General features: G+C 57.6%; 3 protein-coding genes, 1 non-coding gene and 1 pseudogene across 7 annotated transcripts in view; 3 read left to right on the top strand and 2 right to left on the bottom strand.

Moving 5' to 3' along the window:
* DGCR8 (DGCR8 microprocessor complex subunit) overlaps positions 1–2,073 on the top strand; it is a 28,240-nt gene extending 26,167 nt beyond the window's left edge. For both annotated transcript variants that reach the window (XM_073006997.1, XM_037994763.2), the window contains exon 14: positions 232–2,073. In XM_073006997.1, coding sequence (XP_072863098.1) covers positions 232–315 — 84 coding nt within the window. In that variant the 3' untranslated portion in view covers positions 316–2,073. The remainder of the gene's footprint in view (positions 1–231) is intronic.
* A 2-nt stretch (positions 2,074–2,075) lies between these two features.
* On the bottom strand, positions 2,076–7,410 carry TRMT2A (tRNA methyltransferase 2 homolog A). Of its 2 annotated transcripts, XM_007974998.3 has the most exons (12): positions 7,067–7,410; positions 6,218–6,792; positions 5,852–5,960; positions 5,453–5,634; positions 5,152–5,266; positions 4,948–5,063; positions 4,761–4,872; positions 3,871–3,993; positions 3,607–3,682; positions 3,294–3,410; positions 3,087–3,183; positions 2,076–2,970 (listed from the first exon to the last, which is right to left on the bottom strand). In XM_007974998.3, exons 1-12 carry the CDS (start codon positions 7,088–7,090, stop codon positions 2,742–2,744), a joined length of 1,875 nt encoding a protein of 624 aa, XP_007973189.1. In that variant the 5' UTR covers positions 7,091–7,410; the 3' UTR covers positions 2,076–2,741. The 2 variants fall into 2 exon arrangements, with proteins under 2 accessions (XP_007973189.1, XP_037850693.1); XM_037994765.2 differs by lacking the exon at positions 3,871–3,993.
* A 104-nt stretch (positions 7,411–7,514) lies between these two features.
* RANBP1 (RAN binding protein 1) lies at positions 7,515–18,023 on the top strand. Of its 2 annotated transcripts, none has more exons than XM_007975001.3 (6): positions 7,515–7,822; positions 9,189–9,325; positions 12,524–12,681; positions 15,976–16,104; positions 16,975–17,040; positions 17,626–18,023. In XM_007975001.3, exons 1-6 carry the CDS (start codon positions 7,808–7,810, stop codon positions 17,721–17,723), a joined length of 603 nt encoding a protein of 200 aa, XP_007973192.1. In that variant the 5' UTR covers positions 7,515–7,807; the 3' UTR covers positions 17,724–18,023. The 2 variants fall into 2 exon arrangements, with proteins under 2 accessions (XP_007973192.1, XP_007973190.1); XM_007974999.3 differs by having other exon boundaries at positions 7,585–7,822; positions 17,623–18,023.
* LOC119622575 (small nucleolar RNA SNORA77) lies at positions 17,074–17,198 on the top strand. The gene has a single exon (XR_005239171.1). It is a non-coding gene; the product is annotated as a small nucleolar RNA SNORA77 (small nucleolar RNA).
* A 1,291-nt stretch (positions 18,024–19,314) lies between the features above and the next one.
* LOC119622571 (small nucleolar RNA U3) lies at positions 19,315–19,506 on the bottom strand (annotated as a pseudogene).
* Positions 19,507–21,969: the final 2,463 nt, after the last annotated feature.

Here is a 21,969-nt window from a genome sequence, read left to right as displayed (position 1 = left end):
TGTCCTGATGGCCAGGTAGGCTGCGCATGTTGTGCTCTGATGGCAATCCAGGGGGCCTCTGCAGTCTCAGGCTGGCCTGCCTCAGGCCTTCCCTGCTTCTTCTAGCCTTCCCTGCCCTTGGGCTCCAGGGCCTTCTGGCATGGTCTGCTGGGCTCTCCCTCCACCTTGTGCCCTCCCGAGCCTCTGCCGAGCCCCCCTCACTGGCACCCCTGACCTTTGTTGTTCTTTCAGGAGGAGACTCGAAAGAAGCCCAAGATGTCCATTGTGGCGTCCGCCCAGCCTGGCGGTGAGCCCCTGTGCACCGTGGACGTGTGAGGGAGGTGGCACAGGCCAGGGCGCGGGGGCCGCCAGCAGCATTTCTGAGGAGACCGGCAGTCATGCATCGTGCACCACAGTGTCAGGCCTCCAACCCAAGCTCCTTCCCTGTGGCCAACCTGTGGGCCTGGCCTGAGGGTGGAGGCTCTGGTGTACAGGGACAGTCACGGCCACACAGCACACATGTGGAGCAGCGGCTCCCCCTGGAAGGCTCCAGGCCTGAATGGATGGACTCAGCGACTGCACCAGTGGCAGCTGGTGACTGTGAACAGTGGTGGACCTTGCTTCTGTGCATCTGCTGCAGGCTCTTTTTATGAAGGCTTTCATGAATTTTAGTATGTAATATGCACTGATGACACATGATACTTGGATGACAGATGAGAGGGGATGGCTGAGTCCTGCGGCTGGCCCGTGATGCCAGGTGGCCCATGTGCCCAGGATGCCTGCAGGGCTGCTGCAGGGACCTGGTTAGGAGGTGCACATGGTGCCCTGCCCTCACCTGCCTTCTGTGTTTCCCCTTCTTTGAAAAGGTAGAACAGAAAAGAGTATTTTAAACCTTTTTGGCTTAAAATAAGCAGAATTTTAGTATCAGAACTACCTTTCTGGGATTGGAGGCAAACCATCAAGGTGGTCCCTCTTCAGTCTGGACATGATGCCAGCGAGGATGATGTCCCGCCACCTCCTGGAGTTGCCCTGGCTTCCTAAGGCCCCTTTTTCTGATGAAGTCTTAACACCCTAAGAGCGCCTCTCTGGACACTGAGGCCCTCCCTGCCTTTCCTGGCCTCCGGCAACAGTTTTTTACAAAGATTTTTTGCAGTCGAGTCCATATGTCCACCCATTGATTTTTAAAGCTTTTGTGGTATCTTAGCATTTTGAAAGAGACTTTTACAGTGAGAGTAGAAGGTAGATTTGGAATCATGCATTTTAGCAAGTGGACCTGTTTAAACAGGAAGCAAGGGCCTTCAGTGTAGCCCATTCTTCATCCAGAGATGTTGACTGACAGCGGCTTCTCTGGATGTCAAAGGCAGCTGCCCAGTGCCCAGCTTGCTTCTCGACTGGTGGCCCCTGTGTGTGGGTGTGGGATGGAAATGTGTTCCTGCCTGAGTCTGAGGCACCAGGGTGTCCTCAAAGGCACCTATGCAGGGTGCCGTGTGCTTGTGGTGCACCATCTGAAGCAAGAGTCCAGCATTCTGCCGTGTCTGTCCTCCACCACACCCCCCACAGGTGGTACTGATGGCGGTTTTTTTTTTTTTTTTTTCTTTTTTTTGTCAGGAGAACAATGTTGGCCCATGGGCCGCCCACAGCATATCCCTCCCTCACCACCTGTGTGACCAAGGTTGGCTTCTGTTGACCTTTAAAAAGGAAACCCTCAAGTTGCTGTAATTAGATACTTGCTTCTGTCTTGCCTCCTGTCTGCAGCTGTGAATAGTCATTTGACTGTGACTGTTGCCCTTAGCCAGCCAGATGCGCCTGTGAACCAAAGCTTCGTGCACATGTGTTCCCCTAAAGGCTGGGGAGCCTCGCTGTGTCTTGCTGTTCCCAGGCACCACCACCACAGCAGGTGCTGCCATACTCTTGTGGTCTCCGTGCCCCCACACCCCCACCCCCACCCTTATGCCAAGTGTGGGTGTGAATCGTGCACACAGCCATGCTTCAAGGCTAGGGCAGGGGAGCCTATGCTGATGCCATCCAGGGCACTGGGCTGTGCCTGGAAGGCGAGCCTCAATTGTCTGAACGCATAAAGCAAACTGTCCAGAAGGGAATGGCTAATGTCTTTATTCTGAGTGTGAGAGGCTGGCACCCTGTGGACCCTTGACCGGGCAGATCCCCTCCTGGAGCTTCTGCAGGCTGCACCCTGCCTTTGTAACAGCTGAATAGCACCACAGGATGGCCCCTTCCTTGGCTGTGAGGGCAAGGCTGGCCACCGAGGGGCCAACTCTCTGCCCAGTGTTCTCCACCCCCGCACCCAGCTGGTGCAATTCCCAGACTTATCTCTGCCTCCTCAAGTTTAAGTATCAAATCCAACATTCTGTTTAAAAGTAAGCTCTGTGCCCTGACTCCCCTAGCTGTGCAGAGGGGCTTGCAGAGCTGCCCAGGCTGTCTGACCCTTTCCCTGGCACCCAGGCCCTGTGTTCAACCCCTGGCTCTCATCACAGAAACATCCCTCATTGAGCAGTTGTTTATTCTGGCCCTCATAGCCTTGGCTAGTCCACAAAGACCCCGCGGGTGGGGAACAGGCTGCAGGAGCCCATCTGCCTTCCTGGTCAGGCCCCCTGGCCCCCAGCAACAGGCCAATCCTGGTGGGGCGCAGGGTTCTGTGCCCTTTGGCTGCCTACCTCTGAATATCCTGGCCAGCAAGCCATGCCTTTGCCGCCCCTGGGGCCCTGGGAGCCCTTCAGCTCCTGTCCCCATGATGGGTCCTGGGCCTAGGATAAGGGGAAGGCCCCAGTTTCTTGGGTATCATCTGGGGGTCCTGGTGTGGGTTGAGCTGGAGGGCTGTGGGGCCCCAAGACCCCTGTGCCATTGGGGTGCTCCACCCTCTCGAACAAGATGAGCATCTCACAGTGTGGGGTCTGTGGGAACAGGTCCACTGCCACGGCCTTGACTGGCCGGAAGGGGGTGCCCTTCACCCGGTTAGATGGGGCTCTGCAGAGGCTGTGGGGCAAAAAGGCAGGCACCAAGGTCAGCCGATGGGCTAGTCACAGGCTCCTGTGGGAGCTGGGGGCTTCGTGCCAGGCCTGGCCCCCGTCCAGGTCCCTGCTGACACTCACTCCACAAAGTTGCCCATGGCTGCCCGGGGGTTGCATGAGACGTACAGCAGTCGCCTGATATTCTCAGCTCTGCGGATGGCCAGGATCACCTTGGAATCTGAGGAGGCAAATACCAGCTGGGTCCCCACAGCCAGAGAATCCACAACCTGGTGAGTCACCCCATGTGTCCTCGTTCCCATGCCACCACCTCAAGCAAAAGCCACTCACGCAAGCCGGCACGGGGTGGGTCCAGTATGGCCACAAGGTGCTGGGAGGCCAGTCTGCTCACTAGGGCGGGCACCAGGTCCTCGGCCCTCCCACAGTGGAACTCCACATTACTCAACTCTGAAGAGATGGCACGGCGGCCTGTCAGAGGGCTGCATGCCCTCCCAGCAGGGCCAGCCCTGGGGAACCCCTAGCCAAAGAGCTTGTTCGCTTGCTCTACCCGTTGGGTAGCCCTCAAGCCCTGGCTGTGGCTGACGCTTGCAGCAGGGGTGGCGGCTGCCCCTGTCCCACCCCCACCCTCGGCCTTGCCACTCACCATTGTCCTGGGCGTTCACCCGGGCGTCCTCCACGGCCTCTGGGCATAGCTCAACCCCAATGACTCTCTTCACCTTCTGAAACAGGAAAGTGTGGTGTCGCCCCACCCAGGGCTACCTCAGGGAGGGGAGTGCATGGGGCCGAGGGCAGCAAAGAGGAGCTGGACCTGGGGCATGATGGAGTCAGTTGCAGTGCCTTCCAGCTGGGGTCAGTGGGGGTCTTGGGGGTGGGAAGAAGGTGCCCTCAGCAGGGCGGGAGGGCTCACCCGGGCCAGGGCCAGGCCAATGGTGCCGGTGCCACAACACACATCCAGCACCGTGCTCCCTGCATCCAGCTGGGCCCAGTCCTGAATGACTGTGTAGAGCACCTCAGCTGCGGGTGTGTTCACCTGGGGGCAGGTGGTGCCCAGCATGTCAGTGGCTCATCTCCTGTGGTGCCACTGGCACCCTCTGAGGCCCACATTCCTGGTCCCTCAATCCTGCTGGGACCTCTGGCGCCCACTCCCCTACCTTGGTGCCCAACCCCATCCCTGACCCCATCTTGGATCAGCCTTGCTGATGTCCTCACCCAGCCCCCAGCTTTAAAAGCCAAGCTTGTGCTGAGCACAGCCTCCTCCTTGCCCCGTTTGGTTGAGGGCTCACGAGGCCCCACAGGCCAGTAGGGTGCACCTTCCCTGCCCCAGCAAGGGGGCTTTGCCTCCCATAACTCACACCAGGGTCCCTGGATTCACCCAACTGCAGGTCCCACCCCTACACCTGGCCCTCCAGGAGGTCCTACTGGGCCTGTCTCCAAAAACAGGGCTGCTCCAGGTCCCCACAGCCTTCCTGCAGCAGTGAGTGGACAGTGAAACAGTTTCCCAGTCCAGAAGCCACCATGGCCTCCCTCCTGCCAAGCCCAGAGCAGCACCCCGTGGTAGTGCACTGAGGGCCACTCCTCATCCTCCCTGTGATAAGGGCCACTACCATGTGTACCTCTAGATTGTCACAAGTCAAATCAGTGATGACCAACCTTTTTCCTACTTCACCTCCCCTGTGGCTTCCCTGCCTGGATGCTCCCCCAAATCTTCCCACCTGAGCCCACTGTTCCCATCACGTCCTGATGGTGCGCCAGGCCTTCCTCAACATGTCCCCATGCCCACCAGGGACTCAGGGCTACCTGGAAGAAGGCGTGCGGAGAGATCCGGAAGGTCAACCCTAGCAGGTCCTCATGGATGCACCGGTCCCCAGCCACGTGTTCCAGGGGCAGGCCCTCCTGGCTGGGAGTCTTTCTGTGGGCGGAGGTGCAGGTCCTTCAGTGTCACAGTCCCTGCAGGGACCCACCCCGCCCCACTCAGGCTCCTCACCGCTGTCCCTCCTTCACGAAGTAGAGGCAGGTCACTCCACTGGCCCTGCCTGGCCCTGCTGTGAAGTGCTGTGCTAGGGAGGCTTTCAGCTCTGCCAGCTCCTCCAGGCTCAGTTTCTGGAGTAAGTGGTGAAAAGGTCCCATCAGGCTGTGCCGACGCCCACCCAGGCCAGGCATCCTCCCCCGGCAGGGCCCCCGTTGAGACCTGGGGGTGGAAGTAGGCAATGGCCATGGCCTGGCGGCGGCGGCTGGTGCGCACAGTCAGCTGCTTCCAGTGGCCTGTGTATGTTTCTGGGTCGTATGCCGAGTATGGAGTTGACCTGTGGGGATCACGAGCTGGCCTGAGTGCCCAGGACTGGGGAAGCAGCTCCCCTGCTCTCTCCTCTGGCCACAACTTCCTTCAACTGGCTGAAATGGCAGGCACTCCAGAATTCCCTGGGTGGGATCCCCACCCTCTGCTCCCACACCGCACAGGACTTCCCAGGAGCCCCGTCACAGGTACTCACCGGATGAACTCCTGGAAGGCCTTCACCACCTGCTTGGTGGCTTCGGGGATGTGCACGGTGTCAAACGGGGCCGCCACAGCACACGTCCCGCCCTTGTACTTGCCGAGCCGACAGCCCACGGTGTTATCCTCCCCATCCACCCCGACGCCAACCAGAAACTCACACTTATTACGATACTCAGTCTGCAGGGAGAGACAGCTGCACCTTACCCTGGTTGCCCAGCGCTTGTGCCTGGAAACCCTGATTTCCCCACAGGGCCTGGCAGTCAAACAAGAGGAATAGCTGATAGCTATGTGATAAGTTACCAGAGAAAACAAAAAGATCAACAGAAAGGGTGAGCAAAAGCAAAGTTTTCAAATCCCGGGATAGGGGTTTGTGGCCACCGAAGTCTAGCCTGACCTGCTGGGGTGATGGCCTGACCCCCTCCAGTGGGCAGCAGGCCTTGTTGTGCTTGTGCCTCTGCTCGAGCAGCCAGGGCAGCAAGGCACGGTTGGTGCTCCCGATTTCCCTGTAAGAGGAGCAGATCTGTGGTTGGACTCCACCTACTGTCCCCTACCCATGCTAGGCCACTCCCCAATGTCCAGGCTCCCAATCCCTCCTTTCGGACCTCATTGTGCCCCCTGTAACATGGGTGTCCCACTTGCTAGCTCCCAAAGGGGCCGCCAGATCCTGTGCTGGGCCTCCCGACTGGTGCACAGGCAGGCTGAGGAAGCACAGGGCCGGGCAGAGCCCCAGCCAGGAGGGGTGTCTTGCGCCCTCACTCACTTGGCGAGTTTCTGCAGCACCTGCTCGCACTCCAGCTGCTTCCGCTCAAGCTGCTCAGCATAGGGCACTGTCCATAGAGGGGTCACCACGTCGGCCACTCGTGTTGCCGGTGGCTCACTCTCACCCTCCTGTCGCCTCCTCCTGGCCATGGGGTCGGCCTTGGGTCGGGCCAGGCGCACACTGAGTGGGCGGCCTTTCCAGAGGGCACCATGCAAAACGCGCAGGGCCTTGTCCCTCTCTGCAGCGCTGCGGAATGTCACAAAGGCGCAGGGTGGTTGCCCAAAGAGTTTGGTTTTGTGGGGCTGCAGGCCAAAGCGGCCCAGGAAGCGCCGGACGTCGCTGAAGCTGGCGTGGCGAGGCACGTTCTGCAGCTCCAGTTTGAAGATCTCAGAGGTAAACAAGTCATCCCTGATGTAGCTGTAGAGCCCAGGTTGAGGCCCCGGCCCTGTAGCTGCCCCAGCGCCCTCTTTCTCCACCTCCTCCAGGGCTGCCGGGTCTGCAGGGAGCACCGAGGCTGTAGGGCAGCTCGGGGCACTGCTGCTCTCCTGGCCACAGCTCTCCATGGGCTTCGGGCCCTGTGTGGGGACAGATGGGGTGCTAGGGTGAGGACTAGGCCCTGGGGCCTGGCCGCCCAGGCTCCCCTATGGCACACCCAAACCTCCGTCGGTGCACTCTGCACTCAACCCTGCCCCTCCCCTCCCCCATTCTACCCTCCCGACCCCATTCCCGTCTCCTTTCCTCCCCCATCGCACCCTCCTCGTCCCCACCTATTCTCTGGCAGGTTTCCTGCCCCACCCCGCCTCCTCCCACCCCATCCCCGTCTCTACCCAGCGTCTCCCCGCACTCTACCTCGTTGTCGAGGTTCTCACTCATCGCTCAGGCGGTTCTCCGCCTAGACCAGGGGTGCCACGGGGGCTGCCTGGTCACCTCGTCCTGGGCCTGTCACAAGGGAAGTGCTCAGAGGGGAAGGGCTCAGAGAGCCAGTGCAACGCCGCGAGGTCGCCGCCAGCCCCGGCTTCGACCCAGATGGGGCGGTACTCGAACCTGCGGTGCTCAGGTCCTGGTCTCAGGCTTGGGGCTGCACCGCCCGCCCGCCAGGGGCCCGCGCCGGCCGCACGCTTCGCCAGCCACTCTTAGTCCGCCAGCGCGTGCCGCGGAGGCCGAGCGTCTCTATGATCCTGACTTCCGGCAACATCATAGCCACGCGCCGGCTCCAACCACTTTAGCCAGCTCTTGGGGCGCGCGTGGCCGGGACGGAAGTGCGCGCAGGGGTCGCCGGGAGTGCGCGCTCCTCTGGCTGACGGGCGGGCCGGGCATGCGCCACGGGCGTTTTGGCGGGAAGCGCGGGGCGGGCCGGACAATGAGAGTGTCCGCCGCCTGAGCCAATAAAGCTGTACTGGTTTTGAATCGCGGCGCGTTTCCCGCCGCTGGGGTCAGGGGTCGAGGTTCGGGTCGCGGGGCGGAGGGAAGAGCGGGCGGGCGGGAGGCGCCGGCGCCAGACGCGGAGGGAAGGAGCTACGAGTAGCCGCCCAGAGGCCGCGGAGCCAGCGACGACCGACCCAGCCGAGCCGCCGCCGCCGCCGCGCCCCCATGGCGGCCGCCAAGGTGCGGCCGGGCCCAAGCGGGGACAGGGTGGGCGGGCGGGGCCGGTGGGACCGGGGCCGTTATCAGCGGCCACGTGGGCGGCCCGCGCAGCAGCCACCAACCCCCGTCGGCCTGCAGGTTCGGCCGTCTGCTGGGCCTCGGTGGCGCGGGGTCGGGACGCGTGGGGTTTGGGGGCTCGAGGCCTGCGGAGTTGGGGCCTCTGGGGGTGCAGGCTCTGCAGAGGCCTGGGGGCTGCAGGGCGCCCGCGTGACCTTGGGGTGGGTTGGGGGCGGCCGTCGCCACGCGGGGCGGCCCCAGCCTCCGGGAACTGGTGCGGGCGGCGGGTTTCCTCCGGCTCGGCCCACTTGGGGCTTCCCACTAGTACGGTGCATTTATTCCTTCCGTCGCCCACGCAGCACTTCATTCATTCGGTTCTCAAGTCTGGAACCGCCTCTGGCCTCTGTGGCAGAAGCTCGCGTTCCAGCGTGGGGCACAGGTCCTGGACGCGCCGACCCAGGCGGCGGCTTTGTTGGCTGAGGTGTATGGTTGAGTGCGGGCCGCTGCAGAGCCGCAGTGCTGTGGGAAACACAGAAGAGCAGCGAAAAGCTTATGTTTTCTTTTCCAGTTTAAGTCTAGTGGTGAAGTCTTGGGTCTCTTATGGACTTCTGGGTGACCAAGGCACGTGTTCTGGAAGACTTGAACCTAAAATATGATTATTGGTGCTTTCTTATCCTCTAAATTGGGTCAGGATTTCATGACTTTCACCGGTACAATTTATCTAGTTACTTACTTAATTTCTTGAACTGTGAAAAAATTGCTGGCAGAGCTATGAATCCAATGTAAATACTACCAGTCCTGTAGCGACTTTTTTTATTCTAGTAAGCAAGAGCACAACTATTTCCTAATTAGTAAAAGCTGAAATAGTTACATTTTGCTTTAAAGTAACATTTCAAAATCTATTTCGACCCATCACTGTGTCCTTTGATCTTCACACAGCAGGTATCGTCTGCGTTTTATGGATGAGGAAGAAACTGATGCTCAAAGAGATGAGGCAGTTACTCCCAGGCCACTCTGCAAGTGCTGGCGGAGTTGTAGGGCCCCCCATCAGTCTGTGCACAGATCTGACTGATGTCTGTGAATCTGGGGGAGGGGCCCCAAACTCGGGTGTCTCGCTGTAGGCTCATGCACTGAGTGTATGGAGCTGGGCGTGAATGCAAACCTTTCCTAGCGTGGAAGAGAGGGCCTAATTTCTTGCTTTGGGGTGGAGCCCATCCTTGTAGCTGAAGTCCCTTCACTGTCGGGGGGCTGACCACTGCAGGCACTGGTTGGGCTCTGGCTCTGAGCCAGATCCATAGGCCAGCAGTGTAACCTCTTTGTATTTCCTCAGGACACTCATGAGGACCATGATACTTCCACTGAGAATACAGACGAATCCAACCATGACCCTCAGTTTGAGCCAATAGTTTCTCTTCCTGAGCAAGAAATTAAAACGCTGGAAGAAGATGAAGAGGAACTTTTTAAAATGTAAGTAAGCTGATGTCCCAGAAATAGGACCCTTTAAGGTTGAAGTTACAGCTTTTTTGGGTGTTAAGGTCTTGGCCTGACTTTTAATCAGACTGAGGTTCTTTAAAGAAAGGGCCTAAAGTTGCTTGGTGACTAATCCCATGTGGAAATTTAACCCATTGCTTTTATGAATCTTCACCAGGTGCCCTTGCTGCCCTGCAGCCAGTTGCATGAAGGGCATCCCATTATTGCTGCTCTGTTCACTGACATGGCGGCACCACTGCTGTTTCTTGCCGCTGGCTTCTGAGGATCCAGGGAGTCCCTTTGGTTGAGCAGGGGATTGTAACTTTTTGCAGCAGAGTTCTTTGGCATTGTGAAGCTTATAAATCCCCCACCCGGTGTTTTTGTTGTTGTTGTTGTTGTTGTTGTTTGAGATGGAGTCTCGCTCTGTCGCCCAGGCTGGAGTGCAGTGGCGTGTCTCAGCTCACTGCAAGCTCCGCCTCCCGGGTTCACGCCATTCTCCTGCCTCGGCCTCCCAAGTAGCTGGGACTCTACGCCCGGCTAATATTTTGTATTTTTATTAGAGACGGGGTTTCATCTTGTGAGCCAGGATGGTCTCTATCTCCTGACCTTTTGATCTGCCCGCCCCAGCCTCCCAAAGTGCTGGGATTACAGGCGTGAGCCACCTCGCCTGGCCCACCCTTAATATACAACGTAATACTTGCGATTACACGTGAAAATAGGTGATGGTTTAGTTATCAAAAACACTTGAAAAGATTCTGTACGTGTGCTTCTTGACACTTTCAGTTAAGAGCTATTTGCAGTGGTGGATACCAGCCTTGTGTCTTGTGATAGCGTCACAGCACTGCAGAGACTGGCCTGTCGCCTACACTCAGGATTGCAACAAACATCATGTTTAGTTACACACCTTAGTGAAATGAGATTGTAGTTTTTCCCTGTTCAAGTTCATGGAACCCCCCACCCTTGAAGTAGCTTTAAGAGTACAGGTTAAGGTTTGGTTGCTCTGGGGTGGGAGAGGGAACCAGAGAGAGTCATTCCTACTGTGAGTTTCTTCTCCAAGGAAAGGGGCCAGGAGGGATACCTGGGAAAGGAGAGCTGTGTGTCACCCTTTGGTCACAGAGGGTGATGGACATCTCCCTGAAGCCACTAGGTGGCCATGTCTCCACAATGCTGATGCATTGCTGCAGCCCGTTTGGAAGTAGCTCCTTGCTGGGGTGAAGTGCTTGCCTCTATCCTCTCACTGCCCACGTCAGGTGGGAGGTGCTCCTGGTGGCCTGGGCCCAGGCTCTCCCTGAGGGAGGTGAGGCCAGCAGGGTGGGCCTGGGTCTTTGCGGTAAAGCCTCAGGGGCGTCCTGTTGGGGAGCCTTGTGAGACAGCCTCTTGCCAGAATCATGTTGGGGCAGAGAGTGGAGTCGTCTGAGAGAGGCAGGTGGAGCTGTGCCCAGAAGGAGGGCGCCAGCCTGAGCCCTGAGTGCATTGCTAGGTTCTGGGTGCCCTGGTCCCCAGCGGGAGGGGCTGTTCCTGGGCAGGAGGGCCGGGTGTTGGCCAGGACCTGTTGCCTGATTAGAGGCCTGGGCCTCTTCTGTGGGTCATCTGACCTCAGGTGACCTGCCTGCCTCGGCCTCCCAAAATGCTGGGATTACAGGCTTGAGCCACTGCATCCGGTCGTCTAATTCTCTTGGTTCTGGAACTGGAATTCAAGATGACCTGGAGTTTGTTGGGCTGCTGCGCTTTCTGGTGGTGTCGTGACGGAGGTCCTTGGCTCACACCTGATCCATGCTGTCCCTGCAGATCTCTGGGGCTGGGGTGCTCTTGCACAGTGACCATGGGATGCCCAGCCCACCCAGGGGGCTTCTTTCCCTACATTGGGCCATTTTTCTCTCTTTTTTTTTTTTTTTTTTTTTGAAACGGAGTCTTGCTCTGTTGCCCAGGCTGGAGTATGGTGATATGATCTTAGCTCACTGCACCCTCCGCCTCCCAGATTCAAGCAATTCTCCTGCCTCAGCCTCCTGAATATTTGGGGCTACAGGTGCCCGCCACCCCGCCCAGCTAATTTTTTGTATTTTTAGTAGAGATGGGGTTTCACCGAGTTAGTCAGGATGGTCTCAATCTCCTGACTTCATGATTGGCCTGCCTCGGCCTCCCAAAGTGGTGATTACAGGCATGAGCCACCGAGCCTGGCCTCTTTTTTTTTTTTCTTTTTTTGTTTTTTTGAGATGGAGTTTCGCTCTTGTTGCCCAGACTGGAGTGCAATGGTGCGATCTCAGCTCACTGCAACCTTGGCCTCCCAGTTCAAGGGATTCTCCTGCCTCAGCCTCCTCAGTAGCTGGGATTATTGGCATGTCCCACCGTGCCTGGCTAATTTTGTATTTTTGGTAGAGATGGGGTTTCTCCATGTTGGTCAGGCTGGTTTCAAACTCCTGACCTCAGGTGATCCCCCCACTTCGGCCTCCCAAAGTGCTGGGATTACAGGCGTGAGCCACCGTGCCCGACATTTTTTTTTTTTAAATAGGGTCTCTCTCTCACCCAGGCTAGAGAGCAGCAGTGGGATCATGGCTCACTGCAGCCTTGAACTCCTGGGCTCAAGGGATCCTCCTGCCTCTGCCTCTTGAGTAGCTGAGACTACGGGTGTTAGCCATCATGTCCAGCTAATTTTTTATCTTTTTGTAGAGATAGTTTCTTGCTGTTTTGCCCGGGCTGGTCTCCACTGGGGGAAATATTGTGACTGTAGGTGCAGTGGGGCGATCTCCGCTCACCACACCCTCTGCTTCCTGGACTCAAGTGATTGTCATGCCTCAGCCTCCTGAGTAGCTGGGATTACAGGTACCATGCCCAGCTGATTTTTGTATTTTTAGTAGAGACAGGGTTTCACCATGTTGGCCAGGCTAGTTTTGAACTCCTGACCTTAGATGACCCACCTGCCCCGGCCTCCCAAAATGTTGGGATTACAAGTGAGCCACCTCGCTTGGTCATCTTAATTCTTTTGGTTGTGGAACTGGAATTCAAGATGACCTGGAGTTTGTTGGGCTGCTGCACTTTCTGGTGGTGTCGTGACAGGCAGTTCTTGGAGCCTGAAGAAGGGCTGGGGCGTTCGTGGAGGCATCGGGTCCTGCAGTGCAGAGTTGTCCTGTGTCCTCCCGTGCAGGCCCTGCATGTGGGCTGCAGGTCTGCACTCTAACCTCACGGCTTTTCTTGCAGGCGGGCAAAACTGTTCCGATTTGCCTCAGAGAACGATCTCCCAGAATGGAAGGAGCGAGGCACTGGTGACGTCAAGCTCCTGAAGCACAAGGAGAAAGGGGCCATCCGCCTTCTCATGCGGAGGGACAAGACCCTGAAGATCTGTGCCAACCACTACAGTAGGTGGCCTTGGGCGGGCGTTCATGCTGGGCCCAACAGTCCTCAGCAGCTCAGCCTGGGACCTTCGGGAAGATTCTTTCAGGGCTGACTGGGAACTGGGGAGCGTGTTATTACATGGAGTGCAAGTTTGTGGTGTGTTTGTTGAATTTAAAACCAGAAATACGTTTTTCAGACGTGCCTCTGAACTCAGAGCAGGCCCGCAGCGAAGCTTAGAGCACACGGGGGTGTGGAGTCAGCCAGACGGGCCCTGATGGGAGGACGCGGCGCCCAGGCTGGGCTCGGGACGAGGAGTGAGTGCTGCAGGGCAAGGGGGCGCTGTGTGTGTGTGTGTGTGTGTGGTGTCTGGGGGGTGATGGGGAGTACGTGTGTGGTATCTGGGGGGCTTTGGTGTCTACTGGCGGTGGTGTCTGGGATGTGTAGTTGGGGGTCTGGTGTCTGGGGCTGTGGTTGGGTGTGGTGTTTGGGGGTGTGTATGTGGTATCTGGGGGGTGTGTTGTCTGGGGGTGTGGTTGGGTGTGGTGTTTGGGGGTGTATAGTTGGGGTTCTGGGGGGTGTGTTGTCTGGGGGTGTGGTGTTTGGGGGTGTGGTGTTTTGTGGGGGTGTGTGTGTTGTGGGGGTGTGTATGTGGTGTCTGGGGGGGCTATGTGGTGTCTGAAAGTGTGGTGTCACGGCATGTATGCTGTCTGGGGGGGTTGTGGTGTCTTGGGGTGTGTGTGTGGTTGTCTGGAGGGCATCTGGGGGCGGTGTTTGGTGTCTGGGGGGTTTATGGTGTCTGGGACGGGGCAGTGTGTGGTGTCTGGGGGCATGCAAAGTGTGGTGTCTGGAGGGGTGTGTGTGTGATATCTGGGGGGGTATGTAGGGGGCATCTGGGGGGCAGTGTTTGGTGTCTGGGGGAGTTTGTGGTGTCTGGGGCAGGGAGGTGTGTGGTGTTTGGGGTGTGTAGTTGGGGGTCTGGGGGTGTGGTTGGGTGTGGTGTTTGGGGGTGTATAGTTGGGGGTCTGGGGGGTGTGTTGTCTGGGGGTGTGGTTGGGTGTAATGTTTTGTGGGTGTGTGTGTGTGGTGTCAGGGGTGTGGTTGGGTGTTTGGGGTGTGTATATGGTGTCTGGAGGGGCTATGTGGTGTCTGAAGGTGTGGTGTCGCGGCATGTGTGGTGTCTGGGGGGTGGCAGTGCAAAGTGTGTGGTGTCCGCAGGTGTGTGTAGGGGGCATCTGGGGGGCAGTGTTTGGTGTCTGGGGGGGGGTGTTGTGGTGTTTGGGGGTGTGTGGTTGGGGGTGTTGGGGGTGTGTGTGTTGTCTGGGGGTGTGTGTAGTATCTGAAGATGTGTGGTCTGGGGGACTTGTGTGGTGTCTGAAGGTGTGGTGTCTGGTTGTGTGTGTGTGTGTGTGTGTGTGTATGTGGTGTCTGGAGGGGTGTGTGGTATCCGCGGGTGTGTGTAGGGGGCATCTGGGGGGGTTTGTGGTGTCTGGGGCGGGAGGTGTGTGGTGTCGGGGGGTTGTGGTATTGGGGGGTTGTGTGGTGTCTGGGGTGGGTGTGGTATCTGAAGGTATGTGGTGTTTGGGAGTGTGTGTGTGTGCGTGCGCGTGAGATTGGGGGTGTGAGGGTAGATGTGTGAGGTGCCCAGGCGCCAGCCTCCCCAGTTATGGTGCGTTCTACCCTCACCAGGATCTTCCCTGGGGAGGAAACGGGAGGGGACGGGGTTGAGAAGGTGACCAGGTCCTGGGCGCCTGTGAAGCTACATAAGTAGAGGCCCTTGGGCAGGTTCAGCCAAGAGCTCCAGCCACCCTGTGAAGGGTCCAGCCTGGCCTGCAAAGAAGTGACAATAGGTTGTCCCAAGTGTGTCTGGCTGCCAGCTGTCCTTAGATTGAACCTGTGCTGCCCGGCTTGGTGGCATGTTGGAAGTACACTTGTCCTGGGGTGTCCCTTGGTAAGCTCCCTAGTGTCATTTGCCGAGTGTGATGTGTGTCCGGCGGGGCAGGGCCCCTCATCCCAGGTGCAGGATGACTGCTGGCAGGAGCCTGAGTGGCTCAGCCCTTGAGGGCGTTGCAGAGGGGTAGACGGTGGTCTGCCTGTGCCATGGTACCTCACTGCACGGCCTGACCTGCCAGACTTCCTTGGGAACTGGCTCCTGGGTTCCCCGCCCTCCCTGCCCAGCATATCTAGTCCTGGGGAAGCTTGTACTCTGGCTGGTCCTCCTCCTTGAGCCCAATATGAATAATTTCTTTGGGGGGTCTTCCCTTATGCCCTGTGCTGCTCCCAGAGCCTGGTCAGGTTGTGGGTTATTGTGTGTGCATCATAAGTTGGTCCTGGGCCCCTAGGCATCTGGGCAGAGCCATCTGCGTAGCCAGTAGTGTCTTGTGCCCATCATGGGCCCTTAGTAGACGGAACGTGGCAGTGGGTAGAGGCTGGCCTCTGGGTAGGGTGTTGGGGAGGCTGTGGGCTGGCTCAGGGGTGGGGTGTGAAGGGGGCATGCAGGGGGCTGCATCCGCTGTGGCGGGCTGCAGTAGGTGAGACCCCCCAGCTCCCAGTTCAGATGGTGACATGTAGGGGTATCCTGGGGGTGCATGTGGCCTGGGCTGGGCCTGGGCACCCGGGATGGTCCGGGTTCTCAGGGAGCTGTTCTGAAGAGTGGTCGCCTGCAGGGCCATGTCCACTTGGGGCTGCCTGTGCCTGGGCAGTTGGGGTGGAGGCATCCATTGCAGGCCGTGGCTCTCTCCTGTGTCCTCCAGGCATCAGTCATGGGGATTCATGGCCGTGGCTCCCAGTGGGCTCCCTTCTGGCAACTGCCCCACTTTCTAGCCTTCTGCTGCCCCCACTTTCAGACAGGCTGGCTCCATGTGTTGGGTTCCCTCAGGAGAGTCTGGACCCACTGGCTTGTGCCCTGATGTCTGACCCAGGGCTTCTGACTTCACGGACAGGGTCAGGATGATCAGGGTTGGGCTTGAGTGCAGCCCTGGGATACAGCTGGGGCCTGCTTTGCCAGCTCTGCTTCTCTGTGTGCCAAGTGGTGTTGAACACTGCTCAGGATCTCCTTGCAGAGATAGCTTTACGGTCAGGGAGCAGGCTGCCCATTCCTGGTTAGGATGGTCCTGGTTTTAAGTAAATATGGGGCATTTTCAAAGAGGTAGGCCCTGTGGTACTTTGTCTAAGCCTGGTTCTCCGACCCCAGACTGACCATCCCCGTGTTGTCTGAAGCAGACCCCTCAGGTTGGTGAGCAGGGTGCTCTGTGGCCCAGGGCTGGGTGGGCTGGCCTTTGCAGTCATCCCACCATCCTTACGAGCTTCTCTCTCCTCAGTCACGCCGATGATGGAGCTGAAGCCCAATGCAGGTAGTGACCGCGCCTGGGTCTGGAACACCCACGCTGACTTCGCCGACGAGTGCCCCAAGCCAGAGCTGCTGGCCATCCGCTTCCTGAATGCTGAGAGTGAGCCAGGGGGCCCTGGGGACCTGCCCGACTTAGGGCTCACCTGCGTGGCAGTGTGGCGGCTTACGTGCAACAAATGCTGTTGCCTTTTGGGGAGAGGGGCAGTAACTGGGAAGTGTGTTGTGTGGGCTGCCTTGCCCCGCCGTTTGGGGGCCATGCCCAGACTGAAGCCACGAGCAGCGCCTTCCGCCTAAAACTCAAAGCTGTGCCAAGTAGCTGCTAAACAGCAGTGCCCCCTCAGCCGCCTTGTGGCTGGCACTTTGGTTTGCTCTCCAAGCTCCGGTTCCCATCAGTTGTTGCAGAGCCTGAGGCCCAACCCAGGGCTTCCTCCCAGTGCTGATCCTTGTGCCAGGCTTTGGCTTACTGGGGCCAGGGGCCCCTCATGGTTGCCTGGGTGCCAGCAGGGGCTGGCATCTCTCCTGTGGAGAGATCCATAGGCCCAGGCTGATCTCTCCCCTGCTGAGAGGTCTTTATAGTCCAGATCGTCCAAGCTGCGTCCAGTGGCTCCTAGAGTAGTCAGTGGGTACCGTGGCCTGGCGCCTGGTAGCTGACCGTCTGGTGCCGAGTGACCTTGTCCTTGCTCTGGGAGTGGCTGCCCCAGCAGCCCTTCCAACACGGTTGGGAGCCAAGACTGTGGCAAAGAGGCCCATGCCCCTTGGTTGCCCAAGGGTCCGTGCTCTCTACCGCTCTGCCCAAATGGTTACAGTTAGATGATGGAGACAAAAGGCCAAGGCCGATGTCAGGTGGTCCAGTCCTTTCTTAGGTCAGAAATTACCATGAAACGGGTCTTCTGTGAATCCCAACTCTTCAGACCCGGCAGAGCATGTCCCTTCCACTGCTCACAGCTCTTAGGCAATCTCTCTTTCACAGATGCACAGAAATTCAAAACAAAGTTTGAAGAATGCAGGAAAGAGATCGAAGAGAGAGAAAAGAAAGGTGACGTGGTGCCATGGGTGGGGGTGCTTCTTTGCAGACTCACTCTGCACCTGACTGTACTTCCAGGCAGGTGCTTTTTCTGTCTGCCAGATAAACATTCCAGAGTGCTGTGGCTGCCTCACCTATCCAGGGCGATGCAGCTCCCTGGGGACACAGGTGCTTCCTGGGGAGCTCTGAGCACTTGTCAGTGTTGCTGGCCTCACATCCAACTGGGCAGGCATTGGAGTCCAGGCATTGCCTGGAGCTCACCAGAAGGTGCTTTATGATGGCCCTCGGTTTGTCTCTCAGAGGGCTTGGTCACCTCTGCCGTGAGGCTGGACTGCAGCTGTGGTGGCAAGTGACCAGATGTCACTGAACAGCCTGACCATGGTCTAGGCAGTGCTTGAATGCATCCACTTGGCTTCCTTTGGTCATTGAATTTCAAGAAGACAGACTCCAGGGGTGGCTTGGCCAGGCAGGAGTCTGTCCTGAGGGCGGGCAAGCCGCTGTGGGTGGGTGACGGCGCTTGGGACCGTCCTGGTGAGGGCCATGTGCTTGAATGCACTGTGCTTCTGTTTTCTCACTGTACTGCTTGTGTTTTAGCAGGATCAGGCAAAAACGATCATGCCGAAAAAGTGGCGGAAAAGCTAGAAGCTCTCTCGGTGAAGGAGGAGACCAAGGAGGATGCTGAGGAGAAGCAATAAATCGTCTTATTTTATTTCCTTTTCCTCTCTTTCCTTTCCTTTTTTTAAAAAATTTTACCCTGCCCCTCTTTTTTGGTTTGTTTTTATTCTTTCATTTTTACAAGGGACGTTATATAAAGAACTGAATTCAACATTCAGGTTGTTTTTTTTTGTTTCTAAGTTTTTGCCCTATTGAAGATGACTTCAGAAAATCCATTCCCCAGTCATGAAAATGTACTGTGCTAACTTTCTTTTCCATAGTGGAAACACTTATTTATAGTCATCAAAAATAGTGAATAAAAAACACATTTGGAACCTGGACCAGATGGCAGGACTGTGTGTGTACGGGCCCCTGTGCTGTGAGCACTGCTTGCGTAAAAGCCCCCCAGGTGTATGTCCAGGCCTGTCTGCAGCGCAGGTGGGTGCTGCACCTCACTATAGCCTGGGTTCCCGGGAGACACCCTGGTGTCTGAGGTCGTGTGTGTGTTTTGCTGTGGGTCTTGAAGCTGAGGTGTCTGAGCTGGTGCTGTTGAGGGAGCCTGGCCAGGGGTGTCTGGTGCTAAAGTGTGGTATTGATGCACGGCCGTGGGCTGGGCAGCGTGGGCTCTGCCGAGGCAGGCTCCACTGCGCCTTATGGCCTGAACAGCCACTGCTTTGAGGAAAGGAAGACCACCAGAGTACCTTGGCTTTGGAGCAGGAGGCAGTAGCCAATTGAGTGGGTCTCTGGCATCAGCCAAGGCTGACTGGCCCCTGTGGTAGAGTGGCCCCTGTGGAGGGAAAGGCCAGTCCGGTGTGCTGGGTGGGGCTCAGCCCTGTAGCCCTTCTGTTGAAAAGCCTGTCATACCTTGACCTTGGAGAAAACTTCTGGGGTCTTGGCCTCCTGAACTTGAAGTCCACACTTGGCAGTGTTGGAGTTATGGGCATCTGCAGTAACTTTAAAGAAGGAGATGTTTTCCAGTGTGCCATTGGGGGTTGTCACTTGTAATGGATTGTCTCTGCAAACACCATCTTAAGTGTGTGGTCTCAACTGCCATAACATGCCCTGTCACCGTTTATCATGAACCAGACGTGCTTCACCATGAGGCTGGCTGCCTGCTGCCATCACTTGCTCTTTTGTGCCCTCCACCTGGGCCTGGGCCCAGTTCTCTCTGGCCTCCATGTGCTGTGTCCTGTCTGGTGACTGCCTGCTGGTTTAAACACCAGTCCTTTGTCCCTCTGGGGCTGGGGTCCCCAGCCCCTGGCCTACTGACCCGTACAAGTCTGTGGCCTGTTAAGAACTGGGCCACACAGCAGGAGCTAAGTGGTGGGCGAGGGAGCTTTACCACCTGAGCTCCTCCTCTCAGATAAGCAGGGCATTAGATTCCCATAGGAGTGCGAACCCTATTGTGAACTGTGCATGTGAGGAATCTGGGTTGTGCACTCCTTATGAGAACCTAATGCCTGATAATCTAAGGTGGACAGTTTCATCCTGAAACCACTCCCCTACCCCTGGTCCATGGAAAAATTGTGCACCAAACTGATCCCTGGTGCCAAAACGGTTGGGGACCACCGCTCTGGGGGATGTACTTCCAAAGGCAACTACTCAGGTTTGTTTATTTTTACATAAATGGGAACCACTTTATGGTCTCTAGCATCAGCCAAGGCTGACTTTGGTTGGCCCCTGTGGCAGAGTGGCCCCTGCAGAGGGAAAGGCCAGCTCAGGAAAGAAGGTTGTGCTGACTCCTCGTGGTTTCCAGTGCCCTACATGTTCAGAGAAAGTTCTTTGGTAATGAACTATGGAAATGATCCCTGAAAGTATGGTCTTTGCTCCTGGTTTTAAACAGCCCAACTGAAGACTCCTCATTGGCATCTTGCCTGTGTTCTGTGAGCTGTGGCCCTCATGCTCGTGGACGGCTTTTTAGCAGGTTGGCAGGGGGACAGTGGTGCACTTTGCACCCAAGAAGAGGTGAAGCCTGTGCCCCGTGCCGAGTGAGGTCCTCGTGTTGGGAGGGTGACGCTGTCCACTGCAGACAGTGCCTTGCTGTGCCGTGTCACCCTTGGGGCCACAGGCTGGGTACAGGTGTCAATTGGAGGCTTTGATGTCTGTGAAAGGGAGGGCCCCATGCACTGGCTAGAGCTTCCAGGAGGGAAGCCCTTGGCTAGGACAGGCACCCCACGCCCCCAGCACAGAAAGGATGTTTAGCATTCTGTATTTGATTTGGGGTTCTAGTAAAATTCCAGGCTGACTTCCTTCATCTGGGGATGGCAGAAATGTCTCCAAGGAGAGTCCTCAGCAGTGGGAAGGCCCCTCGGAATGGCTGGGATACAGTGCCATCCTGTGGTGGGGCTGTGTTGCAGGGCGCATTTGAGGATGCAGCTTGTTGACACTGCAGGATGTGATGTGCTGCAGGAAGGGAGCTGTGCTGGCCCCACGGGAACACAGGGTAGGCTCTACAAGGACACCCATGTGGGCACTTGCGCCAGCTGTCCAGCCCAGTGTGTTTCCAGTGGGTCCCCTTTGGCAGACAATGGTGAGCGGAATGGGGTCCTGCCGGTGCTAGGGACTGTGTGAGAAATGCAGTGTGGTTCAGCCTTCCATCCCAGGTCTGTCCGCCAGGCTGCAGGCTGGGGAGCCTCCTGCTTTCTGCTTCATTTTCCTCTTCCCTGGGATCTTAGCTCTTCTTGGGGAGGAAACTAGGCCATGGGCTCGGCAGCCATGTTGGTGGGGGAGGCCGGTGCTGACCTCACTCAGTTCTCTGTCTCCAGTAGTGGGTCTGTACTACTGGGGATCCCTCTGCCCAGGCCTCTGTTAAGGAAAAGGGATCCCAAGGCCAGATGCAATGGTTGACACCAGTAACCTCAGCACTTTGGGAGGCAAAAATGGGAGGATCACTTCAGGCCAGGAGTTCAAGACCAGATTGGGCAACATAGTGAAAGACCCTATCTCTACAAAAAAATTTAAAAAATATTCTGGCGTGGTGGTGCGCGTCTGTGGTCTCAGCTACTTGGGAAGCTGAGGTGGGAGGTGGGAGGATCATTTGAACCCTGAAGGTTGAGGCTTCAGTGAGCCATGATTGCACCACTGCACTCCAGCCTGGGTGGCAGAGTGAAACCCTGTGTTAAAAACTCAAGGGAAGGCCGGGCGCGGTGGCTCAAGCCTGTAATCCCAGCACTTTGGGAGGCCGAGACGGGCAGATCACGAGGTCAGGAGATCGAGACCATCCTGGCTAACCCGGTGAAACCCCGTCTCTACTAAAAAAATACAAAAAACTAGCCGGGCGAGGTGGCGGGCGCCTGTAGTCCCAGCTACTCGGGAGGCTGAGGCAGGAGAATGGCATGAACCCGGGAGGCGGAGCTTGCAGTGAGCTGAGATCCGGCCACTGCACTCCAGCCTGGGCGACAGAGCGAGACTCCGTCTCAAAAAAAAAAAAAAAAAAAAAAAACTCAAGGGAAAAGGCATCTCACCAAGTAGGCCTGATTCTGCTTCTTCCCACAGTCAGCATTTGGTAGTTTACTCCAGGGTTCAGCTGGTGGAGGAAGGTGACTGTCCTGGCACCCTGCACAAAGCATGGACTTGGAGTCAGACCTGGACCCTGAGGGGTTCTGTGGTGTGTGCCATTAGAGGAGGCACTTCCTTGGGGAAGGTGGGAGCAAGGGGGAGGCTAAAGATGGGCGCCAGGTGGCAGGTGTGTTGCCAACCGAGAGGCTCACTCGTGGCCACTGCAGAGCCCAGGTAAGGAGGCATCTGCTCCAGTGGTGTCTGCTCTAGGCTCACCATTGTGCCCTGAGACCCCTCCACTGCCTTAGTGCTTGCGAGCACCTCCTGGAGCAGGGCACCCTGAGAGCAGTGCTTACCACTAGAGCTGCCTGGGAGAAAGCCCATCACCATTTCAACAGCCACAACCCTGGCCTGCCCACCCTGAGGAGCTGGGGCCGGGTGCTTCCCCAGGCGAGCAGGGGCCTCCAGGCCAGGGAGCCTCATGCCTGCACAGCATGGTAGGGCCGCATGGGGTTCTGGTGGTAGGGGAGCAGACACTCAGGGCTGGGGGTGATGGGTGAGGTCCCCCCCACAGATCTCCACCTAGGGAGGAGTCTAATGGGTCTGGGTTTCAGAACTGGGGGTGCTTGGGGCATGTTGGCGTCGCCGAGGACAATGACCCTCACTGGGGAGGCTCCAGAGCTTGACTGAGGGTCTCCCGCTGGCGCCACCTGCTCTGCCAGGAGGAACCCACACGAGGCCCCGCCCACAGCGCCGAAGGCCCCGGTTCGGTCCACCTTAAGCGGCGGA

The sequence above is a fragment of the Chlorocebus sabaeus genome, chromosome 19, assembly GCF_047675955.1.
Source record: "Chlorocebus sabaeus isolate Y175 chromosome 19, mChlSab1.0.hap1, whole genome shotgun sequence".
In the NCBI taxonomy this organism is placed as follows: domain Eukaryota; kingdom Metazoa; phylum Chordata; class Mammalia; order Primates; family Cercopithecidae; genus Chlorocebus; species Chlorocebus sabaeus.
Note: the sequence above shows the minus strand (reverse complement) of the source record. Positions and strands in the feature narration are given on the sequence as shown.